The sequence below is a fragment of the Acinonyx jubatus genome, chromosome B1 (genome assembly GCF_027475565.1).
Source record: "Acinonyx jubatus isolate Ajub_Pintada_27869175 chromosome B1, VMU_Ajub_asm_v1.0, whole genome shotgun sequence".
Classification (NCBI taxonomy): Eukaryota; Metazoa; Chordata; class Mammalia; order Carnivora; family Felidae; genus Acinonyx; species Acinonyx jubatus.
Window position 1 is genome coordinate 143710537 of NC_069382.1, and position 27196 is coordinate 143737732.

Genomic DNA, 27196 nt, shown 5'->3' on the forward strand with positions numbered 1-27196 from the left:
ACTTAACTATAATTTTAAGAAGAGTTTTAAAAAATGGTTGCCAAATTTAAAAGCAATGAAAGAGACAGTGAATAAAGATTTATATATTATAGCAAATTGATTTTAAGAGTTTGACATGTCTAACAAACTCTCCACGAGCCTACATAAGGAGAAGCAGAGATTAAAATGATGAAATAAAAAGATGAGGTATTGAGAGAAGTAAAAAATGTATTATACATATGATAGAGACCTCAGAAAGAGAAAGAGAAGCCAAAGAGAAGTATTAATGAAAAGACGTGGAAATTTTTAATGAGCTAAATAAAAGTCTGAAACTAAAATGGGCTCACTGAATACAAGCAAAATAAAAAGGGAAATTACTAGCATAAGTTTAAAGACAATAAAGTCAGTTACTTCTAAGCAACTTTTGAATAAAAGAGAGCATTTCCAGATAGTCTAAATAGAGACTATACAGAAAATGAGAACAATAAAAATACAATGTTCCAAAAATACAACGTACCAGCAAGGGGCTGAAGCCATTCTAGAAAAGGATAGGTTACACGTTTCTATTATTAAACACAAATGAATGAAAATAAACGATTAGAAAAAACTCAAAACATTTGAAAATGAGCAGTCAAATTTAGGAAAAGGAAACTAATTAATACAAAAAGTAAAATAAGGTAATTAGGAATTGAAAAATCTATAGACAATCATAAAAGCTAGACACTTTTTTAAAAAAACATTAAAAAATGTGTAATGTGCTGGTAAATCTAAACAAAAAGGAATTAGCATCAATATAATAATATATCTATGAAGTTTTAAAACAGACTATTATATAACTATGATAATATTAAAAATATTAATGATATATAATATTTTATGCAACATTAATTAATAAGATCATTTCTAAAATAATTAGAAAACCTCAAAAGACCAATATCTAGAGAAATAATTAAATATTTTGGGTTTTTAAAAGTCTCTTATCCTGATAGTTTTACAGATGAATTCTTCTAAACTATCAAGGAAGAATTAATATGAAGAGCCTAGGAAAGAAAGAAAATTTTCCAATTCAGCTAATATAAGCCAAATAGCAAAATCTCACAAAGTGCAAAAGCCTGCAGTTGTATCTAAATTATGACAATGTAGGCTTTCACAGATATTAGTGAATTTAATACAACAGGATTTTAATATAATAATATATCATGATTGAGTAGGAAATCTACCAGAAAATAAGAATGTTTTAAGGTCAGGAAATTTATGAAGCAGTGCATAGCAACCACAGGTCAAGGAAGAAAATCTACATAAATACTTGTTGGGTGTTTGGTGTGGGGAGAAGGCAATAACTCTCATTACCTTGTTACTCCTTCTAGAATGCTGAACCAATTAAGATGTAGACAAAGGACTTAAGCAGATAGAAAGTAAAATATCAGTTTTATAACTACTTAACTATTTGAAAATACAATAAAAATGAAAGACCTCATTCACAATGTCAACAAAATTATAAACTAGCTATGGATAAACTTAAGAAGTAATGAGCAGTGGTGTTAAGAAGACAATTTATGAAAATTTACAAAAGTCTTAGAAAATACCTAAATAGAAAGGCCTATCACATGCAGGGAAGGGAGGACTCAGTTTTATAAAGATACAGTTCTTCACAAAGTAAGTTATAATTCCAATTCCAATGTCATTTTTCTTTTTTCCCTTATGTTCTCCTCCTTTTCTTACCTCTCCTCCCATTTCCTCTCCCTTGTTTATTTGCTACTTTCCTTTTTGAAAGTGTGAGGAGCTTAGGAAGTTTTAAGCAAAACCCTGAGATATTATAAAGCTACAATAATTAAAATTGCTAGATTTTATGTGTGTGTGCATATGTGAATATTACTATGTTATATACGATGTTACATTGTTACTAGGATAAATAAATATTCTTTTGAGTTCCTGGGCCCAATTCCAGTGTGTGTGTGTGTGTGTGTGTGTGTGTGTGTATGTGTGTGTAGGCTTCCCCACACCAACAAACAATTCTTAGACATTAGCAGGGTGTTTGAGAATTCAACTCAATTCATCTCAATTCTGACAATATCTATGTAGAGATAGCATCAGATTCCACAGGTAAAGGTGTCAGTCCCACAAAATAGCTCTCCGTTTCAAATGCTAGTCACAGTCTCAAGTTGTTACCTGTACTCTGAGCAACTGGCTATAAATCAGAGGTTTCCACTATTCCCTCCTTGGGTTCAATTAATTTGCTGGAAGAGTTCACAGGAATCAGGAAAACAATTAACTCACTAGATTACTGATTTATTACAAAGAATATTAATGGTCATGAATCAACAGAAAGATGAAGAGATACATAGAGGGAGGTCCTGAACTAAAGAGCTTCTGTCCTCATGGAGTTTGGGACCTCAACTACCTCCATTTTGACTTCAAACTTTCCAATTGATTACATTTTTCTTTCCAGCTTATCTCTTAACTCAAGCAAAAGACCCTGCAGGCAAAGGATCCTCTGAAGGGAACTGAAACTACCCCCTCAAGTAAGAAAGACTGCCCTGAGTCAGTAAGATCCTGTGTGACTGACCCCAAGACAATAATCAATTTGACCTTTACTGCCAACCTGCACGTACCCACCAACCTGTGCCCCATATAAACCTGTAAGTATTTCCAGCACTTTAGAGACAGTCTTTGAAACACTAGCCCACTGTCTTCCTGGTATTGCCTTACTGAACTAAATTCCTTTCTTCTTTCACCACCTGTCATCTCTCTGCCTTTGGATTTTGTCAGTGGCGAATGGCTGAACCTGGTGTGTTTGGGCCCCCAGAGTCAGGTTCTTTTGCACCCCTACTCCCCAGCTACACAGTGGCACCTGAAAGCATTACGGTTTACCATCAGGGTATCCCTACAAAGCCCCTCCTTTTGGGATTTTACGGAAGTTTCATTACATAGGCACAATTGATTAAGTTATTGGCCATTGGGGATTGATTCAACCTCTAGCCCTCTTCCTTCCCAGGAAATCATGGGGGTGAGACTGAAATTTTCAAACCTGTATTCTATGGTTAGTCCCTCTGGCAATCAGCCCCCAACCTCAGAGGATTTCCAGAAGTCTCATCTTCATGAAAATAGACCCAGTTGTTCACAAGGCACCCATTTCTCTTTTACGGCTCTGAAATATTTTCAAGAATCTAGGACAAGACACCAAATATTATAACAAAAGATGCTCTCATTGGTCTTATGGATCAGGAAATTCCAAGGGATTTAAGAACTGTGAGCCAAGAACTGTAGATAAAGACCAAACATACACAAAAAATATATTCTGGTCTTCTGAATGACCCAATATATATATTTCTTACGAATTACAATACACAAGTACAAACAATCTGTATATTTTAATTATAGTAGCATTATAATATCTTAGAATACATATATGATGTTAATATGACACTATATTACATTATGTGTATATATGTGTATATATACATAAACATATACTGTATTATATATATAAATAGGTAAAAGTAATAGTATAATACAAATTTCACACAGCAAAATGGGTAAATAAATTTAATTTAAAGTCAGGTCAACTAAGAAGGATAAAGACTTCAAATCAGGTTCTTCCTTGCCTGGAGGTAGGCCTTAGAATGGAAAGAATTACAAGCCTAACAGGGGAGTGGATAGAGTTACCATCCAGTCCAAAAAGTACTGGGAGAAAGTAAGTTTGGCTCAAATAAAATCTTCACAGTTTTCACGGTGTTTCTGAGAACTCTGTTTACTGAAATAGACAGAGGCTGCATATCTAGTTACTCTTTTCAGTTAGTAAGTTAAGGTGCCTCTGGTTTGCATGTTTCTAAGGATTTTGTTTAATTTTGTTTTGTTTTCACCAAGCTCAATGAGCATGAAGAAGTTCTAGTCTCAGAGCATTTCTTAAAATATCACTCTAGAATGTTTAACTTCCATTTCTGCAATAGTTGTTCCAGAAAACTTCCTAAGATGGCTCCTCGTGTATGCATAGCTTTTTGGTAATAACAGGTTTTCTCTGACTGGGTAAAATGAGATTGCCCTTTTGAAGTCGCTGACACCTATGGGAAAACATTTGGCAATAGATGCATATGTAATGTAACAAACTAAACAGGTGATACTGTTTAAGAACAAACTATAGTACTCGAAGAACTGAAGTTCAGACTATGTCACGAAATTGGGCCTTGATGGGGTATTCTTTGAACAGCACTTTTATGAAGTGATCAGTGAATTCTTCATGTTTAAATGTTGATTACCTGCCAGTGATATTTTCAGCTTCTTTTTGCTTGTAGGAGATGGAGTTTTGCAAATGCGTTTGCTTAGCTGCATACATGCATTTACAGTGGAAAAGTGAGGGGTACCTGATGGTCTATGTGATAACGGTTCAAAGGGAAAATCATTACATGTGAACAGACCCTGTTATGAGGCTCTGTTCTTCCCCCAAAAGAATTGCTTTGCACCTGGGGTTCTGATCTGGAGCTAATTCTTTCCACCAACTGCAATTTAAAGGACCCCTCCCTCTGTCCCAACAGGATGAAGAGGCCCCAGGTTAGAATGCTGCAGGGCTAAGCAATTAGACATTTCTCCCAGAATAAATACAGTACACTACTGGCATTTCTTTCTCTCTTTCTTTTAACGTGTATTTATTTTTGAAAGAGAGACAGAGCTTGAGAAGGGGAGGGGCAGAGTGAGAGAGGCACAGAATCCAAAGCAGGCTCCAAGCTCTGAGCTGTCAGCACAGACCCTCACTTGGGGCTTGAACCCACAAACCGTGAGATCATGACCTGAGCCAAAGTCAGACACTTAACCAATTGAGCCACCCAGGCGCCTCTAGAATGCTCTTAATAAGGCTTATCTCCATCTGTATATTAGTCACGAGAACACTTCACCTATTATCACAGAGGATGAAAGCACAGCACTTTCTAGAGTGATCAAAGAGATTAATGGAACATTTATATTCCCATAAACAGAATTTAAAGAGGCCCTATTATATGTGTGTGAGAGTAAAATGGGCATTATGAATCTAGGAAACATCTAAGTGGGCGTGAAACATATGCTAGAATATTAGAATTACTTAAGACTTACTCTGACTTGTATTAACCAGATCACTTGACAATTAATGGAAGTCCCTCAGACCATAGTACCTAGAGAGCACCTTGTTATATTCTCTGCCTCAGCGAAAGCATCAACCAAGCCCTTCAACTTCCTTTTCTTAAGGATGAATAACTTCAGACAGCTCCTTGAATTCTAATACTTACTTCGGGCAAACTGCTAACAGAGAGCACATTGTGGAGCATGTCTCCATCCTGAGTGCGGGATGTTCGTTGCATGAACAGTTCAGAAATGTAGCGCCTCAAGAGGAAATGTATGTTGTGTTCCTGTGGGCGATAGACATGCCTGAGAGGGACTGTAGACTGTAGATGGCAATTTATTTTTAAAAAATTAATAATTAACCTTTTTAAATGGGTTATACTTAATGTGCTCACTGTGCAAGAAAGAACATGGCTCTGTGACTTTTTAGTAAAAGCACATTTAATCTCCTAATCAATGCCACAGAGATGCTCCCCTGGGCTTGTTTGTACCCAATTCTGAATTATATGTTGATTGTGTATAATAATGTTTACTAAGGTGTAGGAGGCACAATTAGTTGTTATTCTAAATGCTCATGCTTGGTTTACAATGTCATGTCAGCCTATTTTCTGTAATTATCTCTAAGGGTCTTGTGACACAGTGTTTTCTGAGGCCAAGCTATGTCACCATCACCTGGGAACTTGTTACAATTTCCCCACCCCAGACCTACTGAATCAGAATTTGCATCTGTTAGAGTACACAATTTAGATTGAATTATCTGTGAAACTTTGGAAAAATATAGATGCCGAATTTCCACAGCAGATCTACTGAATCAGAATAGCAAATAGCTAGGAGTTCCGTACAATTGTGAATTTTTCTTTAAATGTAATGCCAGTGTAGTTAACATGCAGTGTTATATTGGTTTCAGGTGTACAATCTAGTGATTCAACACTTCAATACATCAACTTGTGCTCATCATGACAACACATGTGCATGACAACACAGATGTGCATTTTATTTTTTAAATGTTTATTTTATTTTGAGAGAGAGGGAGAGAGAGAGAGAGACAGAGACAGAGGAAGGAGGAGGGGCAGAGAGAGAGAGAGGGCGAGAGAGGATCCCAAGCAGACTCCATGCTTCAGTGCAGAACCCAGTGTGGGGCTGAATCTCATGAACCAAGAGATCATGACCTAAGCTGAAATCAAAGAGTTGGGTGCTCGGCCAATTAAGTCACCCACATGCCCCAAATGTGCATTTAAAAAAAATCTCCACAGGTCGTCTTCTTGACATTTCTTCTAACGGTGAGAAGAAAACAACATGGTAAATGGAGAAACATTTTGAGTATGAATTGTCACAGCAGGTATTTAGCTCAAATATTGGCACTTTTTTTTTTTACTAAGTCAACAAATTTGAAGACTGACTGATTGCATTAATTCCTTATGCTATTAACAATTTGAATTATTCATAAAAATAAGATGGAGAATATTTCTGAGAATTTTTTTCCTAATGTGCAAAAAAACACTTAAGTGTCCTTAGAATATTTGATTCTGTAATGATGGTAAATGTAATTTCTGAAATGTTTGCATCTCTTTGAGATGACATAGGACTAGTAACATGGCTGTATAATTTCACATTTGAACTGTCTCCACTAAGCATTTATCATTTGAACTTGCCTGAATAGTGGTAGCTTCTGGGTTCTTGCTTTGTTCAGTGTGACAACAGTAGAATAAAGACCCTAGACATACATCTTAGTGGGTTTTTTTTTTTTTTCTTAAAATAAGTGAACTTCTGGAAGTGCCTAGGTGGCTCAGTTCGTTGAGCTTCTGACCTGGGCTCAGGTCATGATCTCGCGGTTCATGAGTTAAAGTGCCACTGTCAGCACAGCGGACAACACAGAGCCTGCTTCGGATCCTCTGTCTCCCTCTCTCTCTTCCCCTCCCTGCTTGTGCTCTCTCTCTCAAAAATAAATAAAACATTTTTAAAAAGTTTTAAAAAGTGAACTTTTGTAATAACAGCAGCCAAATAAGAGCCACCAAATAAGAGCCAAACAATTTCTAGATTGATTACATCTGGTTTATCATCTGGCTGAGAATCTATTCAGATAAAAATCCAAGACATTCCAGATCAGAGTACAGGTTTTTGTTTTTGTTCTTTGCTTTTTCCTAAAAAAGCTAGATTATAAGATTGTGAATTGTGTTTTCTTAAGAAGAGACAGTTTAAGACTGGTTATTGACTTCATGACTAACTTCTCATTTCTCTGGTAGATTGTTTTCTGCCCATTTTCTCTATGTAAGTTATTCCTAATTCTCATGTGGAAAAAGTTATTTACTGCTTAATGATTGCACATAACATCCTAAGAACTCAAGAATTGATCTCATTGGAGAGTTATTTTATGTGGTAAAATTGGGTATGACTTTTGATAACTTGGTGGAGTGCAAAGTTTGTTTTTTCCATAGAAAAAAAAGATAAAACCCTTATAAACATTTTGTGAAAACTCTGCTAGTCAATGGATACAAAATGAGAGTTCAGAAAGTTAATAATAAAATATAAACTCTGTTGGTTCAGATGTAATGCAACGATGTACGAAATACATTGTGCCTCACTATATAGCATAACCGTGGTTTTCTGTGTAGTCAATGGATTGAATGTCCAGAAGACATCTGACTCCGTTTCTTTGCTTTTAGACAGCCTTTGGAAAGAGTGTCTTAATCTCAAAAATCAACAGGAAAATTTATTGCAGAACTTGCTTAGTTAACTAATAGCAACTCTTCCTTTTGTTTTTTAATGTTTATTTTTGAGAGAGACAGAGAGAGAGAGAGAGAGAGAGAGAGAGAGATTGTGTGTGAGGGAGGGGCAGAGACAGAGGAAGACACAGAATCCAAAGCAGCCTCCAGGCTCTGAGCTATCAACTCACGAACCATGAGATCACAACCTGAGCCAAAGTTGGATGCTTAACTGACTGAGCCAACCAGGTTCCCAAAGTAGCAATTCTTCCTTAAGTGGAGGGATTCTCCTAAGTGTAATTTTAATATAGTTTTTTCCCCCCACATAAAGCTATTTCATCTGGTTTCGACTCTAGTGTAAATGCAGAACACTTTAAGTTTCTAGCTTGAAAGTAACTTATGTTCTCCTATAAGAGAACTTGATTTGTGAGCTGTAAGTGCTCATTTGCTAGATTTTGCTCTCCCTCAATTCATTTTATTGAGTTCCATAGAAAATGGTAAATTCTACTCTATTTTTTTTAAAATGGTAATTAACTCATAGTATTTTGTACTGTGAGGCACCTCCCAAATGTTATGTATCAGTGAGCTGAGAATTACTGAACACAACACACAATTCTGAAGTTAACAATTTGGTGGCATTTAAAAATATAAGGGTTGGTATAATTAGTAGGAGTCAGTTAGCTATTTAACTAAATTTATTATATATTTATTGCATGGTAAACTATGTGAAAAACACTGTGCCACATTTCTGATTTTGAACCTCTCCAATAGAGTACATTGACTACATTCAATAGTTCTAAATATTCATCTATTTTATCCTGAGTTCCACTATAGTAGACTTCCTTGAACTATCGAGAGGAAAATGATGGCACAAATGCAAAGTCATCTGATGATAATTCTCAATGCTTCACGAATAGAACAGCTATACCTATTGAGTTATGCCATATCAAGGAACATTTGGAAGAATTGTAGATTTTAATTATTCCCTTATTTCTGTTTAAACTCCAAGAAGACTCTGATTTTCTAAGCTTCTTTGCTTCTTCTAAGCAAAAAAAAAAAAAAAAAAATTCAAAAGCTTGAGGAAATAGAGAAAGATTATAAAAGTAATGGAAGGTAGACAGCAATATCTGTTTACATTAGTTGGGTGTGAACAGTTAAATATATCAATTTTAAATCAAACTTTATTAAGGAAAGAAATAAGGCTACTATTTATGGTGCTAATCAAAGGCAGGGGTACAGTGAATAATTCCAAGTCAGGAAAAAGGAAGAAAATCAAGGAATATGAGGAATAATTTTCCCTCAAATCTTACCCCATGGTGGAATTATTCTTCTAAAGCAAATGATTAAATACAAAAAATTCTGGATGTCCAAGTTTATCCATGTAAGATAATGGTTTTCCTCTGAAGGAAAAGACTGTGGGAACAACACTGACTCAACCACAAACCAAAGAATGAACTTGATGACCTAGTAGGGCTTTTCCATTTCTAATTTCTTGATTCTTATATTTATAAATTTTCTTACTTAATTTTTTTCTTTCAATGGGACTTCCAAAACCTCCTGTAAAAAAGGTCAAGTTGGAAATCGCTTATTCAGTGATAATAGGAGGAAAAGTAAACATTCATTTCACTTCGCTAAGCAGAGACAGTAAATATTCTCTCCCTCATTCACTCAACAAATATTGTTTGAGTGCTTACAGGCTCTGTTCTAAGAGCATGAAAGGTTAGCATCCTAACTCCTAACAAACCTAACATCTAGGTTAAAAATAATAATAATAACAGTAATGTATACAAAGCATACTTGATTTTCCCAGAACCTGCTCAGGGAGTAGTTGAAGTACTCTGTAACTTCTGTGGGATGGAATTTGGGCTAGATGCCTGTAACTGAAAGTGGATAAAGCATAGGTCTATGTTCTCAACTTGCAATTTAGAGGAGGGGGTAGATATAAATCTAGTTAATTATGATGCAATAAAGTTCTATACTTATATTTTGAACAAAGTTAGATAGAGAATTGCTCAGATTTATTTGACCACAGGAAAGAAATAAAATTACGATCTATCTAATTAATATTGACAGGAGGTCATTAGATATATCAAAAGTATGGGAAAATAGTTGATTAAAATTGAAAACTTAGGCCCTGTGAAAGAAAAGGTCAAGAGAATGAGAAGATAAGCCACAGACCGGGATATAAAATATTGGCAAAATATTTTTTTGCAAATAAAGATAAGAACCGCTCTCTACAATTCACAATGAACCGAAACTCAACAGTAAGAAAACAAACAATCCCACTAAAAATGGGACAAAGACCTTAGCAGACACTTCACCAAAGAAGATATACAGGTGGCAAATCCGCATATGAAAAGATGCTCTGCCTCACTTGTCTTCAAGGAAGTGCAAAGTAGAACAACAAGGAGATACCACTACACCCCTATTAGGATGGCCAAAATCTGGAAGACTGACACCACCAAATGCTGACAAGGATGTAAAGCAACAGGAATCTCTCATTCCTTGCTGGTGAGGATGCAAAGTGGTGCAGCCACTTCAGAAGACACTTTGGTAGTTTCTTATAAAACTGAACACACCCTTATCATATGATCTAGCATATCTCCTTGGCATTTACCCAAAGGAGTTGAAAACTTACATCTACACAAAAACCTGCATATGGATGTTTATAACAGTTTTATTCATAATTGTCAACCTGGGAAGCAATCAATACGTCCTTCAGTAGGTGAATGGATGAACTGGGGTACAGATATTGGAATATTATTGAACAGTAAAAAGAAGTGAGTAATCAAGCCAGGAAAAGACATGGAGGAAACTTAAATGCATATTACTAAGTTAAAGAAGCCAATCCTAAAAGGCCACATACTACATGATCCCAACTATATGACATTCTGGGAAAGGCAAAACTATGGAGACAGTAAAAGAGATCAGTGGTTGCCAGCGGTTGGGGGATGGGGAAGGATGAATAGGTGAAGCACAGAGGATTTTTTAGGGCAGTGAAAATACTCTGTATGATGATATAATGATGGATATACAGTCATTACACATTTGTCCATACCCATAGAATATATAAGAACAAGAGTGAACCATATGTAAGCTATGGACTTCGGGTGGTTATGAAATGTTAATGTTGTCTCTTCAATTCTAACTCATGCACCACTCTTTTGTTACATTTTAGAGATGCTGGTAATATATTTTAGAGGAGACTCTGCTTGGGCAGAAGAAAGGGGTATATGAGAAATCTCCATCTCCCACTCGATTCTACTGTGAACCTTAAACTGCCCTAAAAACAAGTCTTAAACAAGTGTGGGAAAGGTAAATAGCAAAGCAACAATAAATTATAAATGAATATTTTTCTGTAAGAAATGACACAATTTTATTTATATATTTAAGACACAATAAACATTGGGTATCAAAATATTGTCAAATTATGACAAGATATACAACATTGACCAGTCTGCCTCGAACAGAAAACACACACACACACACACACACACACACACACACACACTCCTCTTAGTTAGTTATTGTCAATATGAGGATGCATAGATTAAAATGTCCATACATCAACTGGATTTCATGAAACTTAAGTTTTAAAGGGAGTGATTTCACAATTAGGGAGACTACATAATATGTGACTATTTGTGAAATTATTTCTCTACCTCAAACATATTTTGGAAGAAAACATACTACAAGCATTGGTTTAGTATTTTTGTGGAGCACCTATTTGCATCTCCTCTAATAGGATGTCTTTTGCCTTGTAGACAGTAAGAGGGAGGGTGTTACAGACTGAGAAACCAATATGAGCCAGTGCATGGACATGAGTGGGGGAAACAGTGCTGACTAGAGGTAAAGAAGCATGGAAGGAAAGGCAGGCAGATAGGGGTCAGTTTACAAAAGGAACTGTTTTGCTGTTGACTCCCTGTTATCTCTGGTAAAATTAAAAGTTTATCACATTTCAGCTGTTTATATTTTCCTACTTTTCTCAGGGCTTGCCATATTTTATTCCCATTGAGTCATTTGTACATACACCATGTAGTTTCAGGTAAAAAAAAAAAATCTTCATTTAGGCCCTTATTATGTTCTAGACAACGTGCTAAACAGTTTACATGCAAGGTTATGTTAATTTTCTTGAACATTTTGCAGAAGCAGTATTATTAAACTAGTTTTAAATTGAAAAAACTGAGGTTGAATCTGCATGTGAATGCTACCTATCTGACGCAGAGTTCATTTTACTTGGTCTTTCTAATGGCATTTCCCCAAGTAGTAAATTCTTCAGAAGATAAAGCATAAGAAAAAAGCATCCTATGGTCAAATCAGTATGAGGAACATAGGGCACTATATCTCTCTCATGAAGATTCACAGTGTGCTTAGGATACTGAAGTCCCTATGAAGTTCTGAAATAAAGAAATTCCTTTCATGTTATCTGAGTACTTCATAAACTTTGGTTGACTATCAGAGAATTCTTTTGTGTGTGCGTGCATGTAAAACATTTAACATTTCAGGACATACTTTGGGAAACGTCTTAGAATATATTGGGAGAATCTTACTAAACTGAACTCAACTCACTTAGAATCCAAGAAATATAAAACTTACTATAAGTTCTCAAATCACTGTTTGTCAGAATGAGGGTCATGATTCACTGGGTTGTGAAAGCAATGAAGTGGCTCCTGACCAGTGTTGGAGGGGAGAACCCAGAAAACAAACAGGATAGAAAATATCAGAGTTGTTGCATGTTGCATGTACTGAATCATGACATTTTTACTGGGTCACAGCTGGTCATGGCTGAAAATGTCTGAAGACACTGTTTTCATGAAAGTCACATGAATTGCTTATTGTGCCCGGGGGTTACTGTGATGACAAATGTCAGAATTTTGTAAAATTTAACACAAAAAAAGACTACTGTAGTGCCATGGCAAAACGCAGTATTTGTTATTCCTTAAAATTAGAGAATTTTTAGAGCTCAGATATCTCATGGGGGAAAACCAAAATAGTTTGGTGACTTGTCAAGGTCAAACAGACCTAGCCGGGCTGAGAACCCGGTTGGAACAGGTTTTCTGACTTGCACTCTGGTATTCTATTGTCAGTGTATATTGACATAATTTTTATTTATAGAACATGAGGATTATTTCTTTTTAATGAATAAGAAAACTAGGTATAAATTCAGCAAATCACTCCTGGATAGTAAGTCAATGACATTACAAACATGCTGAAAGCTTTAATTGAAGGGAAAAAGTAACCTGGTATATACTTCAGTGCTGGGGTCTAATTATAATGCCACCCAATAAGTAATTAACCTAATACCCTGTTAGCGGTATTTAGGTTATCTGGCCACTTAGTTATCTGGTTTCTCATTTGTACATGTAAGTGTCCCACATATATGATTTTGAGAAGACTTAGCAGATAACACATTATTGAACACATAATCTCACCATGTCTAGGTTAAAGATGCAACCTTTCACTAATGAATCGAAGTATAAGAAACCTCCAAACTCTGCACCATTTTTAAAAAAGAAAAGGAACTATGACTTACTGAAGAATCCCTTGGTAAAATAAACATTAGGTTGTACACATTTTACCTTAGGTAGGCCTTTTCAAGACTCTTTGCAGTTGAGGTCTTGAGGATTATACCTACAGTTTGTGCCTAATCACCCCCCTCTTCTGGTCTGTTCCAGGGAGTGAGAATCAGAAACTGGTCAGAGGAGGAAAATACTTTCTTTTCCAGCCCTCCGTTCCCTGGAAAGCGCCCACAGGGGTCTTCCTCAGGAAGTGAGCCTGGGCTTGGATTCCAGCAAGCCCACATCTTCACATCTTCACGGGCCCTGGAGCCCAGGTTGCTGTCTTCTCCTCCCAGTAAGCTCTGGCCACACTGGGCAGATATCATTTGATAACTTAATCTTGGTGAGAGGAAGAGACACGGAGGCCTGTGTACTCTAGTGATAAACGGAAGCATCCGGGTGAGTCAAGGAAGAGACATGATATCTTTCAAAAGTAATATAAACGAGTAAAGCATAAACAAGAACTTAAAGCGGGGGGGAGGGCCCACCCCCACAAAACGTGGTAGGCGTCTGGAGAGCAGATGACCGCATCGTAGAGCGCTGGAGGTTCTAGGGGTTCTCTCCGGGGAGGCTTTTCCCTGGCTGGGAGAACACTGGAGGTTGGAGGAGGTGAATTGCCTAAAGCCCAGGAGCGGCCCTTGGACCCTCCCCCTTCCTATAATTAACTCAACGCCCGTCCCGCCAGTAGGGACCCGACGCTTCCCTGGACCGCCCCCTCCCCTAGCCCATCTCTCTGGGGGAGGACAGGATCTCGGGGAGGGCGAGTGGTCGACCCCCGGCCACACGAGCCCCCCCACCTAAGCGGTGTGGAACCCTGACCCTGCCTGGGGCCGGCCGCCTGAGCGATCCTCTCCACTCCTCCCCACTACTCGCCGTCCTCCCGCGCCGGCCGCGCCCGCCCCGGCCATCCCGGCGGGCGCGGGGGGCGCGGGCCCCGGCCCCGCGTGACGTGGGCGCCGCGGCGGGAGGGGCCGCCCGGGGGGCTCCGGCCGCCTTATTAGCGCCCGGCGGGTCGCCGGCAGCCAGCAGACCGCCGCTTTGCGAGCAACAGGAGCCGGCTAGCGTCCCACTCCTCCCACCTCCTCCGCCAGCCTCCTCCTCCTCCCCTTCGGCTCCTCCCGCCCCCACCTCTGTGTGAGCGGCGGAGTCGCCCTCTCGCTGCCTCTTTCTCCCGCTCCCGCTCGCTCGTCTCTCTCGCTAATACTTCCCCCTGCTGTGCTCCAGGGCACCCAAGCATTCTCCGCGCTAACCTTAGGGACCAATGGTGCTCGAAAAGCCTAGGAAAAGCTGCTTCGGGCGCAGATAGTTGGAAGCCCCTGGTCCCTTCCCCCTCTCCCGGCGCAGCCCGTGCCCGGCTCGCAGCACCTTCTCGCTCCTGCACACTCTGTTTGGGAGGACGGGGTGAGAAGGTGAAGTGGAAAGAACTGCAGAGCAGAGGGGGCCAGTCTCAGAGCTCAAATTTCATTTTCATTGAAGCAAATCACAGAAGATCAGTTTTTTTTTTTATTCTGCATTTTTTCCTTTTTCCTTTTTTTTTTTTTTTTAAGAAACTTCTTTTTTGGGGGGGCGGGGGTTTGCTCTGGGCATCTGTTTTGTCCAGTAGTTGAAAAGTGAACTCGACTCGTGATGGTTCTCCTGTCACTTTGGTTGATAGCAGCCGCTCTGGTAGAGGTTAGGACTTCAGCTGATGGACAAGTAAGTGGAAAATAATAACAAGAAAAAACTCAAACCCAACCTTTTCCCGAAAAAGTTCCTCCCCTCTTTCCCCTCCTCTCTTTCCTCCTCCCCCCTCCCACCCTTCCCTGTTATCTTGTGCGTTCAGGAACGGTGTTTGAGGGCTGGGCACATCGTGCGGGGCTTTCTGGGGTGGGGGGTTGCACTGCAGGGTGGGGGTTATGACTCTGCCTCTGGGAGCCCAAGGCTTGTCACACCTAGGGCTCCCCCCCCCCCCCCTTTTGCGGCATTCGTAACAATTCCTGGTGACAAACTGCAGCCAATTCGCATCCTCGCCGGGCCATCTGGGTTTCCCCTTTCCGGAGGGCGGTCTGGGCGCTTGAATGAAGTTCTGGACGCTGGGTCCGGGATCCCAGTGCTCTGGCTGCTGCCGCCGGAGTCGGGTTCGCGGGGCTTTCTCTCCTCCTCACTGACTCACAGCTTTTTCGGGCAGCCGGAGGCGGGGGTTTCAGGAAGTCCCTGGGCCGGACAGGGAGCGATCCAGTAGACACGTGTCCTGGGAGGACCGCGGCCGGGCTGGGGTTTGACAGTTGGGGAGGGGGGCTGGGGACGTTTCCTGCCCTGCGTTTTCGTGGGCAGAGGCTGGAGGCGCCGGCCGCTTTTCTCCCCTCCCCCTCTGCACAACTCCTCCTCTTTTAAAGCTAAGTTGAGTGCGGCTCTGTTTCTTTTCGGCCCAGCCCCCACCCACCCTTTGGAGACTCAAGGTGAAGCCCGATGCGCCTAGAAGAGTCCTTGAGAAGGCTCAGCGGGACGAGCCAAGCCGTTTGTAGTAAATCACATCAGCTCAGGGCCGGTGGGACTTTGGGCACAGAATTTCTCTGTGAGTTTTTGTAGCCTCTCTGCTCTGCCTGGTCTGGCCATAGGTTAAAAACTCGAAGAATGTCTAGTTGATTCTTGATCTCAAATCTGATACCTCAGGCCCCCTTCTAGCTAGAGATTTTCTTTGCTAATCCTCACCCAGTATCTGAGTTTTAAGAAAAGAATATTGAATGTCAGTATTTATTTTTGCTGGCTTCATAAATATTAAAATTAAAACGGGGAAACAACTCCCTGTAACAAACTGTTATTGAAATGGCTCATTCTCTTGCCCCAAGAACCTACAAACCAAGGTGCAGCCTTTAGGCACCAATCCTCGTCTCCAGCATCTCCTGATTAGCCCCTGAAAAGCATTAATGGTAGAAATAAAACGCACGAGGTGATAAGATGAAACCCAGTAACTGTTTCTTTTTACTTTCCCCCCTCCTTTCCAGGCTGGTAATGAAGAAATGGTGCAAATAGGTAAGCCTTGTTCTCAGATGTCATTCTTATCTTGGTAGAAAGAAAGGGATGAAATTAGCTAATTAAAATATTGTTTCTGAAATTTCTCCCATTGGTGGTTAAAAAATAATTCGTCGTCCAGGAACATTTCTGTTCTTCTCTTCCTCTTTCTGGAGGAAGGTCCCACTTTTCTCAGGTTGAGTTAAAGTGGTATAAAAATTTGCAGTTGGATTTTTTATGCATCAATTTTTTCAGGCTTGTCTTTGGACAAGCCACTGGTAGGTACTTGGCAGATGATGTAGAGATTGGAAGAAGGCATGGAGATAAGTCAAATCAGTGTATGTAGCTTTAGGAAGAGTATATCTGATCAGAACAGAAAGCAAAGTGTAAGAATGCTACAAAGAAGGGAAAAATGAAAGACAGGATGAAAATTTTTCTCTTAAAATTTTTCCAGCTTTATTTCTAATTTTTTTTAATGTTTATTTATTTTTGAGACAGAGAGAGACAGAGCATGAATGGGGGAGGGTTAGAGAGAGAGGGAGACACAGAATCTGAAGCAGGCTCCAGGCTCTGAGCTGTCAGCACAGAGCCTGATGTGGGGCTCGAACTCAGGACCGTGAGATCATGACCTGAGCTGAAGTCGGACGCTTAACCGACTGAGCCACCCAGGCGCCCCATAAAATTTTTCCAGCTTTAAATAAGCCCTCCGATGACTTATCTTATTCCACCTACTTTACAACAATTATCTGCTAATGTGTAAGATACTGCTCGGCATTTGCAAATAACATCTAAAGCTTCAGTATTACCTGATGATGTGGGAATTACTCCCATTTTATGGGTGAGAAGACTGAGGCTCAGAGAGTATAAGTGAATTGTAACAGGTCATTCCAAAGTCCACGTGATCTTTTTTTTTCTTTTTTTGAAGCTGTTTATAATAATATAATAGTTCTGAATTCAGAGACTGAAGGTCATCTGGCCAGAAGACAGGCTCAATTCAAAGTCTTTTTATATACATTTAATTTGGATTACTTTAAAAGATAAATTTTCATTTTGGCAGAATATTAGTCTCTGTAAATTCTGTATTTGTCAAGTGATATTGTAAAGTCATCTTTTAGATGGAAAGTTTTGATTACTGCAAACATAGTTACGTGTCATTGCCTATGTGCTCTGCTCCGGGCGGTGTTAATTGCTTTGCGCAGATTATGTCATCTAATTCTCACAACCATTATGAGGTAGAGACACCATTGTGCCCTTTTTAGATTTGAAGAAATTGAAACTTGGGAGGTTCTGCAGCTACCTGCTGTTGTGCGTAGTGGAGAGCTAAGAGGATTTCATGCTTGCAAACTAATGCAGGAACCCTAAGATCCGGGCTATCTGCATATGTCAGAATGCTGTCGTGTGCAATCTTTGGCATTGCTGGAACTCTTCCCCAAGCTTAGACCTCAGTAGTAAGAATAGGACAAAGGGGAGGAGAGTGACTGAGAACTGCATTAAATATATAGTGTCTTTGAAGACATTTGTCATTTGTAACTCATGACATTTAGCCATCAACATATATCTTTAAAAAATTTTTTTTTTTAATTTTTAACATGTATTTATTTTTGAGAGATAGAGAGAGACAGAGTATGAGCAGGGGAGGGGCAGAGAGAGACACACACACAGAATTCGAAGCAGGCTCCAGGCTCTGAGCTGTCAGCGGAGAGCCCGACGCGGGGCTCGAACTCACAAACTGCGAGATCATGACCTGAGCTGAAGTCGGACACTCAATCGACAGAGCCACCCAAGCCCCAACATATATCTTTTTAAAGAAGGATTTAAAAAAAAAAAATCCTCAAAACAAGTAGAAGAGAAAGTTATCTTCCTTTTTTATTGCTTAATCGTTTGATTACTTACACATCCCAACTTTTCAATATGTAAATTTTAAAGCGGTTTTAAGATTATCCATTTTAGGGGCAGCCTGGGTGGCTCAGTCCGTTGAGCAGTGCAGAGCCTGCTTGCGATTCTCTCTCTCCCTCTGTCTCTGTCCTTCTCCTGCTCATACTGTCTCTGTCTCTCTGTAAATAAATAAATAAGCCTAAAAAATTTTTTAAAAAGATTACCCATTCTATCAAAGGAGTAAAATATATTGCTTTGATTAAATTTTCAGATAGAATCAGCATGCTCTCCTGTAAAGGCCCTGAGTTAGACTTTGGCCCATTCCTTTTACTAATATGAATCACGTTGGTTGCTGGTTTCTACAGGGAAGGAAGTGGCACAGGTGTGCTTAAATTTGGTAGGAAGAAGATAAATAGCAATATGGAAGAGGGGAGGGCAGGGGACTCTTGGATTGTGTTGCTGGAGATTTGCTTACTCCCAAGTGCCTCGGCTTTATGGGGATTCTCTCTTTTATTTCTATCACTTTTATTTACCATTTTCAGGTCGAGTGAAGAAAAGAAATAAAGATAAAAATAGTTTTGATTCATGAGTCTTGTGATAGCAAAAGTATAGCTATCATTTGGCTTTGGGTTATAATCATTTATGTAACTCTTGAAAGGGGTTTAAAAATACATTTAAAAAAATGTGTGTAGTAATGAGACGTCTTTCCCTTGTCCCCATGTGTAAGGGGGTTGCCAGCTTGGAAGTTTGGTCAAATGCCCTCCTCTACATATAATTAAGTAATTTTTTTCCAATAATAAATTTAACAGTGGTTTTATATAACTACTCTTAGAGGTGCCATTTGACGAATGGTACAATTAGGAAAGACTAATAAGGCTTGCAGAGTTAATTAACTTCTTGGTCTCCAAATTGGCTAGAGAAGAGTCCATGGTTCTGAATAGTTTCTGCATAATTTAATGTCTCAGGAAGACATAAATATTAATTAGTGACAAACCATAAACTATTAGGAAGCTCAATTAAAAAACATAGTTTCTGTTGAGGTATCATATACATGCAGGATAGTGCGTATGAGTGTACCCCTTGCTGATTCTTCATGAAACGAACAGTCCTGTGTAACTAGCTTCTGGAACAGTAAGTACATTACTAGCATGAATGCCACCTTCTCAGCACTATCCTTCCCCCCGACCCCACCCCCGCCATGATAGGTAACCATTTGCTTGACTTCTGACAGGATTGGTTAATTTTGCCAGTTTTTAAATGCTTTTTTTAAGTACAGTCACACAACATGTGCTTGAGAAAATGATGAAAATGTGCTTAATAATGCTTTAGCTCTCTAAAGTAGGAAGGCTTTTATTTAGGTAGAGAGAGGGCAGTTGTGATGGGGCAGGTTAGAATATGTATAGATATATGATTTAGATAGTGTGTTGACAGGCGATTGTTCTTTCCTTCTCCCTCTACCCAGTGGGAAAATGCCCTCTTTTTAAACTTTTTTTAAATATTTATTTATTTTTGAGAGTACGAGACAGCGAGTGGGGGAGGGGCAGAGAGAGGGAGACAGAGGAACCGATGAGGGCTCTGTCCTCGAACTCACAAACTGTGAGATCGTGACCTGAGCCGAAATCAAGAGGTGGCAGCTTAACCAACTGAGCCACCCAGGCGCCCCCTAAAATGCCCTCTTGATATGTGGGAAAGTATGATTCACCCTAGAGAAAAGGGGTAAATAGGTTTTGATCTCTGACCTACTTCTCTGCTCCTTTGTCAACCAGAGAGGAACAATTTACCTACCTATCTACACCCATACACACATACACTCATACATGTATCTATACATACACCCATACATACATACACCCATACATGCATATACATACACCCATGGGTGCATATACATACACCCATACATGCATATACATGCATATAGGTACATGTGTGAATATGTATGCACTGTGTAAATGTGTGTGATTCATGAGGTCATTAACATACTTCTGTGGCATGTTAGGGAGCGCTTTCATTCTGACTCAGAATATGGCCTTGGTGGGATGCCTAAGGTAATTGTGGGCAGCTGGCTGGCTGGCCTGATTGGGTAAGGAGCCTTGCTCTGTGACACATGTGGCTTAGGAAATAATCATGGCTTTGTAGAAATTGGAGAATCTGCAAAAGAATTCTCTGAGTCCTTTGTTTCATAAGCTGCCACTTAGATATTGCCTGAATATCATTAGAGGAAAAATCATTGTGAGGCTTTGGTGTTGTGCTGAGTTCCCTTGCTTACCCCCCTCTCTTGGAATCAGGGCATATCTATCTTTCTCTGCCCTATTTCTGTTTCCCAGTTTCAAATTCCATTCCATTTCATTCTTAACAAAATAAAGTTGCTAATCTTGTCCTCTCAAATATCCAGTTTATTGAGAGATATTTTTTCATCATTTGCAGGTATTTATTTGGTTTTCAAGGTTTAGTGTGAGTCACTTCACCTAGTCCTTGGCTTGTAGTGGGCATTTCTACTAGTGTAGACCTCATGAGAGCAAACAGTTTGTCTTGATGATTGCTGTATCCCCAGTGTATAAAATTGGGCTTGGTGCCCTGTGGGTCCCCAAATACTTGTTATTCAATGCATAGATCTGGTGAGCAGGGCATTATATTGGGATTCACCTGTGTTCTAAATTTTCTTAAGTGCTCTTGTTCTGTGCCCCTCTCCAGGTTTAATTGGTTCTCAAGAAAATGCTGATGGTCATAATGGCTATCCAATTAATTATTCAATGTTATCAAGACTCCTTGTAACTTCTCATTGCACTCCACAAAGCTCAGGGACCTGGGTTTATTGGTCTCTCGTCTGTTCGTTAAGATTTGCCAAATTGAACTGAATCACGTACAGGTTTGGAATGCCCACTAACTTTGCACTAATGTCTACTTGAGATCATTTGGCTTGTTCCAGGCATCAGGGGAAATAAGATAACCTAAGCTTAAAATCGATGAACCCAGTGTGCCAGCAGCAATACTAAAAAGTGTGACTTAAAGGGATCTTTTGTAAAATTTAGAATAGCTACCCATTTAGCCATTGTTCTTTCTTGTAACTAAAGATTGTGCACTTGACTTTATTGATTTAGCTTCCGCTCCTCCACTAAGCATCAAAATGGGTAATATTAAATGTTTTAAGCTTTGTAGATGAAGAGGTTATGAAGTGTAGCATGTTAATTTAGTACCCGCAAATTATTATTGCTGTTTAGCTGAAATACTTCTTCCCCTTACTTTCACTGTTTTTTCTTGCCATTGTACCAAATAATCACAATATTGCTCAGAAATATTAAGAAATCCCCATGGTCACTTCTGCTTCCAGGATGATTATCTCTAAGCATTCTTTGCTTGCGGGGAGCCAACCCAGATTACCTTGGAAATCCATTAGGGACGATGCCAAATTGCCTGGTAAAATCATGAGTGATTTCAATATGAAGAGTTTGGTTACGCTACTTGGATTGAATATAGTAACAGTGATGACTTAGGTGGAACACTAATGCCAGAATTTTGGGAAGCTTCTTTTTCATGTTGCTGCCATAGATATCAGCTTTTACTCCTAAACTGTGCTGCTGCTATTGTTACAAATTGTTTAATTATTCTTTTTAATTAGTTTTCTTTCTGAACATAGATGTTTTACATGTGCCCATTATAACTGTCTTCTTTAATTTTTGACAATCATCTTAAATACCAATTTAGCATGTTCTTACCCAGTCATCATTTATTTATTTTTTTTTACTTGTTTATTTATTTTTGAGAGGCAGAGAGAGACAGAGCACGAGACAGGGGAGGGGCAGAGAGAGAGGGAGACAGAATCGGAAGCAGGCTCCAAGCTGTCAGCACAGAGCCGGAGGCGGGACTTGAACTCACAAATTGTGAGATCATGACCTGACCCGAAGTCAGATGCTTAACTGACTGAGCCACCCAGGCACCCGTTACCCAGTCATCATTTAATACACATGTTGTGTAGGTTATTTTTGTATACTTGTTTTTGTTTTGTTTGGTATTTTAGTGAAATTTTCCACATCACTACAAAATCCTTATGAACATCATTTTAATCTCATTATCCTAATAAACCTTAATTTATGTACTTATTAATACCTATTTTCTCGTAATGAATGTTGCCACACAGCTTGCTTTTCAAATGACTACTTTAGGAGAAAGCTCTAGAAGCTGCTGGCTGAGTAAAATCAAATTAACATGATATGTGTTGGCAGATGGCTTTTGAAGTTTGTAGGACCTGAACTCTTACTGGTAGTATAGGGAAGCATTGATTTTTTAAAATGTCCATTTTAAATTAGTTTTGGGTCTGCTCTTCTTAAATCTGAATGTAATTTTTAAATATTTGGTTATGCCATCTCTTGAAAAATGCAATGAATTATTTTTCTAGTTATCAAGAACCCTGGTTCATGGTTTAAGAGCACTGATAAAAATGTTTTGTAAATTTTATTAGTACTATGACAAGATTCATCTACCTCATAGAATTTGAGAGCTGTATATTCTTTTGAATGGTTAGTAAAGCATGGGAAGAGTTTCCTAGTTTAGGAATCTTTGTTCCCACATGTAATTTATCCATCCTAATTTTCCCAATATGTTTATATGATTTTGCTGACTAACTGTAAATCCTTAGGAGAGATTTTGTGGTAATGTCAGTTTCTTGTTTATAAAAATGATTGCCACAAATTTAGCATGATGAATCTTTATGGAATTTAGAATAAATTGTGAACAGCATGAAACAGTCTATCTTGTTTTTGAAGTGACTGGTAAACCAAAAATAACATTTAGGAAACTTATAGGAAGTAACAGGATTAAATACATGGATCTTCAAATACTGGGATCTTAGATGTTAAATCCCATTTCCTACAAATTTTCTTCATATTTAGTACTTATATTTTTATATATGTATGCATACAAATTAAAAAGAATGATTGAAGTCATTATTCATATGAGTTTGAGTTCTCTTTCTTAAAGAATGTAAAGTCCATTCCTTAATCTAAAACATAACCAGCATATCCAGGAGAGGACCTATTAGTATTCATTGCCTTGCTTCTATCAAATGGTCAGGGGCACAGACTCTGTTCACTCTGGTTTAAAAGCCTGATTCTACTACTTTCTAGCTGGTGACTTTAACTTCTCAAGGCATCACTTTCTTCTACGTAACATAGGTATATTACCACTACTTACTTCATAGAATTATAAAGGATTCATAAAATGCTGGCACGTGGTAAGCAAGTTAGAACAATAGCTATTATTAGTACTATATCTTAGTCTTGTGCTTTTTAAAACACTTTTGCTCAGTGAGAGCCACCTCTTTCTAACCCATACATTTTTGATAGGTCTGCCTACCACCATGAATTTCCAGGAACCTTAATTTACTGTGTCAAGGACTTGTAAACTCTCCAACCACTCAACTCACCATGTGACAGCTCTTTGAGAGTTCTATTTTCATGTATTATCTTAATGTTGGTAACTCAATATAGTGTTGCTTAATTCGTTGGAATATGGCAGTGGAGGGAGGAGTTGGGTAAGGAATGAATGGTACAAAAACAGTTATTCCATATGGATTCTGTACCAACTATATTTCATGTATGCAAGACACAATTCTTTCTTCTTTTCACCTTGTTTGTTAAAAGTTCTTTTCATTTCATTGAGAGAAAGTTCCTATATTAATCATGACTCCTTTGGATGGAAATAACAGGAACCCAGTTGACACTGGTTAAGGAACACAAAATTGATCAGGTAATCAGAGTCAGGTAGAGCTGAACTGAGGGCTCAGATAATGTCAGAAATCCCTCCCTTTCCTCCCTCTACTCTTCTTTCTTTCTCATTTTCCTGCTTTGGCTTTATTTCTTTATCAGGATATGATTGGTGGTGCCTCAGGTTGTGGCAAAGACTGTCACTAGCATCTCTGAGCTGTCATTGTAACTTTTACCCCAGTAAGCAGAGCACTTTTTTTTTTTTAATGATTATTTATTTTTTGAGAGACAGAGACAGAGCATGAGTGGGGGAGGAGCAGAGAGGGAGGGAGACACAGAATCCGAAGCAGGCTCCAGGCTCTGAGCTGTCAGCACAGAGCTGACGCAGGGCTTGAACTCACAGACTGTGAGATCATAACCCGAACTGAAGTCGGACACTTAACTGACTGAGCCACCCAGGCGTCCCACAGAACACTTGTTTTTTGACAGCTTCAGCAAAAATTCCTGGAGGGGCTTTTATTGGCTACTTGGCTTTGAATGATTCTCTATGGTCAGGGGATGCAGTGCCCTGATTGGCCTGAATTGGGACATTTTACTCTTGACTTATAGGGACTAAGAGTGGAATGTGGGTTGGTTACCTGAGGGAATACTGGGTTGTAGTTAAAGAAAAAGGAGGATGGATGCCAAGGAGAACACATGTAAGGGCCTCCCAGCACAGTGTATGGGATCTGATGGCTGTGGTAGATAGAATAATGTTCCCCCCTCCCCACCACAATAGGTCTACATCTGAATCCCTGGACCTGTGAATATGTTATGTTACATGGCAAGAGGAATTCAGTTTGCAGATAAAATTAAAGTTGCTAATCAATTGGCCTTTATTTATTTGTTTATTTATTTATTTTTTAATGCTTATTTATATTTAAATATTTTGAGAGTGGGAGAGAGAGCGCAAGCAAGCATGTGGGCAGGGGAGGGGCAGAGAGAGAGGAAAGAGAGAATCCCAAGAAGCCTCCACGCTGTCACCACAGAGCTGGATGTGGGCTGGATCTCATGAACCAGGAGATCATGACTTAAGCCCAAAATCAAGAGTCAGATTCTTGACTGACTGAGTCACCCAGGTGCTCCAGTTGGCCTTTAAATAGGGAGACTATGCTGGATTATTGGGGGGTGTCCTGAGAAGTGGAAGAGGGAGACCATAGAGACAAAAGTAGAGAGATGGCAGCAAAAGACAGACTTGGTCTGATGTTTCTGGCTTTGAAGATGAAGGAAGGGAACCATACGCCAGGGAATGCAGGTGACCTCTGGAAGCTGGAAAAAGTCAAGGGAACAGATTATTCCCAGTGGTTCTTGAAGAAATGCAGCCCTGTGAACACCCATGTGACCTATTGCAGACTCCTGACCTCCAGAACTGTGTTTCAAGTGGCCGAGTTTGTGGCAGTTTGTTACAACAGCAATAGGAAGCTACTAGAGTGGCCCAGTGGACTGTCCCAGTTTCTCATACCTTTGTCATACTGTGAGCCAGACGACTTTAGATTTGGAAAATATAATCACCACAAGGAAGCTTCAGGGAAGACCTTTAAAATGCTATTCACGTTTCTTATCTGTCATATTTTCCTAAGCTTTTGGCCCTGGGGACAAATGCTCATTTTCCTGGCTTTAAATTCTAGGCTCAATATTAGTCTTTCAAGGTATTATCTATCAAAAAATTGTGAGACGTATGAGAAATATTAATGTATAGAATGTCTAATACAGCTCTTGAGTCTGTGAAACTTCCAGTGATGATAAATATAACCGGTAGACGTCCTTCTTTAAAGCTAAGATCAGAATGTTAACATTTTGGCATTGGGGCCTCACATTAAAAAAAACACAAAAACCAAAAGACTCCTCTATTTGTTATTCTGTTATTGATTATTTGATCCTTTTAACATGTAGCAAACAAAGAAAATACTTGGACGTTTTTCTTTAAAACATTTTTTTTCACTTTTTTTTTTTCTTCAAAGATCTTCTCTTACCTGGTGTCATGTTCTGGAACACCAAAGAATGTGCTGTTCTTTCCTAAGTGACTCTCTTGAGCATAAACATTGTGCAATTGCAACAAATATTTATGAAAAAGCCAGATTTTTAAAAAAATGAGGAGAATTTTTAAGTTCACAACTATTTGTTCTTTCTTAATGAGTAAAAAAAAAAAAAAGCAAGCTTTTTTTTTTTCTCCCCTCCAATAGGTTGATGAAAAATGTTTGACTGTGAAAGTAGGTTTGCAACGAAAATAAAAGACTTCAAAGAGTTTCTCCGGCTTGCGGTGATAAGAGCCTAGAGGAGATGAAGTGAGGAAAAGAATTTGGCTGTGTTCAGAAGTTTAGCATGTGTCACAACTAACTTTTAGTTGCCTTTGAATGAAGATGGGTCCCCTTCTCTGTTTGTGTTTACAGCCTTGGGAAGCCCTTCAGTGTGTGGTGCCCTCTTTAACGTCCACTCATCACCCTGCTCACATCTTTTCTGGAGCAGCTGGCTCCTGTCATTTCTGATGAAAGTCATTCTCCTACCCGTAGCTCAGGATTTGGAAATGTTGTTGTTGGAGCTGCTTCTTTAGCAGATCTTGAAAATGCTTATTCGATTTCATTCTTTTGGCCAGATTGTTGCATACTGAAAGTTTATACCTGAAAAAGGAAATTGCCTGTGTGAACTGTCTCTTTATAGTAATCAACCAGTTCTTGGGAGAGAATCTCAGCATCTGGGTAGGGTAATAGAGTATGGGTTCTTACAGCTTGCCTGAACTTCAGGCCCTGGGTTGACATGGAGCTTGGAGATTACTTCTAACCGTATCAGAAACACCAGACTGGGGCGGGAATAGAGGTGGGTGAGGCCTGAGAGGTACTGGCAGGTGGAAAGAATGTTCAGTTCACTTCCAACTTCCATAGCTCTAGCTAGATGGTGATGGTCACAGTGATAATAACATCAGTTAATTTTTCATCTATTAAAATCTTAATAGCTGGTATAAGCCTTTTATGTGCCTTACCACCTTATTTGAGCCCAGTTATTACCCTCATTTGACAACCTGTCAGCCTTAATTTTCATAATTTGCTTGCAGATGGCAAAATGTGCATCAGCTTGAAATGAGAATTCAAACACAGTGCTTTCCGACTCCAGACCTTTAGTACTCAACCATCATACCCTCCCTGCTCCCTTCCTTGCTTGGGAACTCAAACCACATTGCATCAACCACAAGTACTCCAATATTTTGTGTACCAGTTGTAGCTTGGGCTTAATTAGATTAGCTAAAGATTGCTGTGATATGGGT

At 39.2% G+C, this 27196-nt stretch overlaps 1 protein-coding gene across 4 annotated transcripts in view; it reads left to right on the plus strand.

The window, feature by feature from the left end:
- Positions 1-14335: 14335 nt before the first annotated feature.
- The window catches only part of ADAMTS3 (ADAM metallopeptidase with thrombospondin type 1 motif 3), a 260534-nt gene continuing 247673 nt past the window's right edge, over positions 14336-27196 (plus strand). For 2 of the 4 annotated variants that reach the window (XM_027058163.2, XM_053217263.1), the window contains exons 1-2: positions 15358-15884; positions 16315-16342. In XM_027058163.2, the coding sequence (XP_026913964.1) occupies positions 16330-16342 (13 nt within the window). In that variant the 5' untranslated portion in view covers positions 15358-15884; positions 16315-16329. Of the gene's footprint in view, positions 15026-15357; positions 15885-16314; positions 16343-27196 lie in introns of those variants that run through there. The other 2 variants (XM_053217261.1, XM_027058162.2) reach the window with 2 other exon arrangements.